This window comes from Pteropus vampyrus, unplaced genomic scaffold (genome assembly GCF_000151845.1).
Source record: "Pteropus vampyrus isolate Shadow unplaced genomic scaffold, Pvam_2.0 Scaffold6089, whole genome shotgun sequence".
Taxonomy (NCBI): Eukaryota; Metazoa; Chordata; class Mammalia; order Chiroptera; family Pteropodidae; genus Pteropus; species Pteropus vampyrus.
Window position 1 is genome coordinate 1 of NW_011894870.1, and position 2,313 is coordinate 2,313.

The window sequence follows — 2,313 nt, forward strand, 5'->3', positions numbered from 1 at the left end:
GAGAGAAGCCCAAGAGCAGAGACGGGAGAACGTCTGGGGAGGGACATCCGAGCCCACACGACCCGGATGTGACGGCTAGAACTTCCAGGAGAAAACGGCTCCAGGCTGGAAAAGCGCCCCTCGGAGGCTGCAGAGGTCCTGCCGTTTCCCTCAGCTGTGAGGAAGGTGAGCCAGGACCCTACTTCGCAGAGCTGGGGACCGAGCGACTTGCCGGCCATCGCTACACGCCACATTACATCACTACGTCCCGCGTTACATGCCTGAACGGATCCCTCCGAGGGGGCCTGGGGGTTCTGGGCCCCCCATGAGACCTGCACATGAGGCCTGCTTCTCCTACGGGCCCAGGCACCCCCCTCCCAGAGGTACCCCGCTTACGAGATGGCCTCCACCATGGCGAGCCCCATGAGGATGGAGCAGACGGCGTGGTCCTCTCGGTAGTCAGGCAGGCCACAGATGCAATAGTAACAGTCGCCCAGGATCTTAATGCGCAGCTGGTGGTATTTCTGAAAGGGCCGGGCAGGGGCTGTGGTCCCGAGTCCCTCCTCAGCAGGGAGGCGTGGGAAAGAAAGCAGAGGAAGGACAGGCGGGGGGGATCTGTGGGAGTCTGGGAGGGCCAGGCACAGGTCACGAGGGTGGCCCCCACTCTTGAACGCTGGGTGAGGGTCAGGGTACTCACGGCCGCCAGCTTGTCAAAACGGGCAAAGAGCTCGTTGAGCAGCTTCACGAGCTCCTGTGCGCTGCAGGCAGAGGACAGCTGGGTGAAGCCCACGATGTCCGCGAAAAGGATGCTGCAGAGGGAGGAGGCCGCCAGACGCTAAGACTCCAGCCACACGCCTGACACCGCTGCCAGCTCCTGCTCCCAGCCCATGGCAGCCAGGATCACGGCAGGAGTAGGTGCTTATTCAAGCCCCAAAGCAGTGAGCCCCTAGCACCTCCAGGGTGAATTCGGGGCTCTGACGTTTAGCTTATCCTGTGAACTCTCCTCTACAGGGACCCTCTCCCTGTACTGCCTCGCTCCTGCCTCAGGATGAAGGCGGGCATCCTTCCTGGAAGGAGCATGGCTTTGAGCCCCACTGCTGGCCCTGAAGGGCTGGGCGGCCTCACAGATGTCACTTCCCCACTCTGGGTGACATCTGGGCAACAAGTGGGCTGGACCACACAGCCTAAAGCACGTCTCAGCCACAGTGTCCATCAGCGAGGCTGCTCCTGCAGTGGGGTGCACACTGTGGGGCGACCTTGCTTCTAGTCCCCAGGGAAGCTCTCGAGCCTGCAGTGACAGGCCGATCCCACAAGGGCCCAGCCCGTCCTGCTCTGGGAGCCCGTGCCCGCGGCTGGCGCACCTGACGTTCTCGTGGCGGTACATGTACATGGTGTTGAACTGCTGCTGGTCCTTCTGGCTCTCGTCCTTCTTCATGTCCTTGAGCATCTCGTCGGCCACGTGCTTGGGCAGGATGGAAAGCATAAGGTTCTCCTGCGGGAGGAAGGGGAGGGTTTGTGGGGCGGCGCTGGGTCTGGTGTCCTCTTCCAGGGGTAGGTTTAGATACTTCCGGAAGAAACACCCTGATCCTGGCGACAGAAGCAGCAGCTGGGTCTCCCCGGGGCCCTGCAGGCGGCAGAGGGAGTACAGCGACTCAGGGACCCCCACTCTGTGTGTGTGGCAAGGGGAGCCCGACACTGCTTCCTCCTGGCACGGCTCAGGCTCCAGGACTGCTGCTGGCTGAGGCAGGACAGAGGCGGCGGCGGCGGCAGCGGCAGCACCGTCAGAGTGGCCCTGAAGAACACGGGCCTCGGGACCCACGTGAGGGGGCCGCGAGCTCGGAGATCGGCCGTGCGGAACTGTCTCTCTTTTGCATTATGTATTTCTGTAACTTTTCAAGAGCATAAACGAATGCTAAAAGCAGAAACTCATTAAATGTCCATTTTTAAAATAACAAGAAAAATGGAGCGGTTGTAAATCAAGGCAATTTACTCGTGTGGTTCATGGAAATCTTAGCATAAAAAGGTTAAGCGGGCAGAGTCCCCCTTACATCATCTGATAAAATGGGTTTTAAGTAAGAAGTAGGTATACACAGAAGAGAGGACGATTTGACAGGGGAGAAAGGAACAAAACAGGCATCTGCCGAGGAACTGGACAGGAAAGAACATTCTAGCAGGTGGAGGTCAAAGGGCAGAAAGTGGCTGAGGGGCAGTGAAGAAGGGGCCGCCTCTCAGCCCCTGCTGCCCTCCAGGGGCATCGCAACCCCAGGCTTCCTGTAACGGCCAGGCTTTGCTCCTGCTCCCCTTCAACCCACCGTCCACGTGGCCTCAGAACTT

General features: G+C 59.9%; 1 protein-coding gene across 1 annotated transcript; it reads right to left on the reverse strand.

The window, feature by feature from the left end:
• Positions 1-72: 72 nt before the first annotated feature.
• On the reverse strand, positions 73-1,475 carry LOC105310560 (adenylate cyclase type 3-like). The gene is made up of 3 exons (XM_011386722.2): positions 1,341-1,475; positions 677-788; positions 73-503 (listed from the first exon to the last, which is right to left on the reverse strand). The coding sequence occupies exons 1-3, from the start codon at positions 1,460-1,462 to the stop codon at positions 372-374; spliced, it is 366 nt and encodes a 121-aa protein (XP_011385024.1). The 5' UTR covers positions 1,463-1,475; the 3' UTR covers positions 73-371.
• Positions 1,476-2,313: the final 838 nt, after the last annotated feature.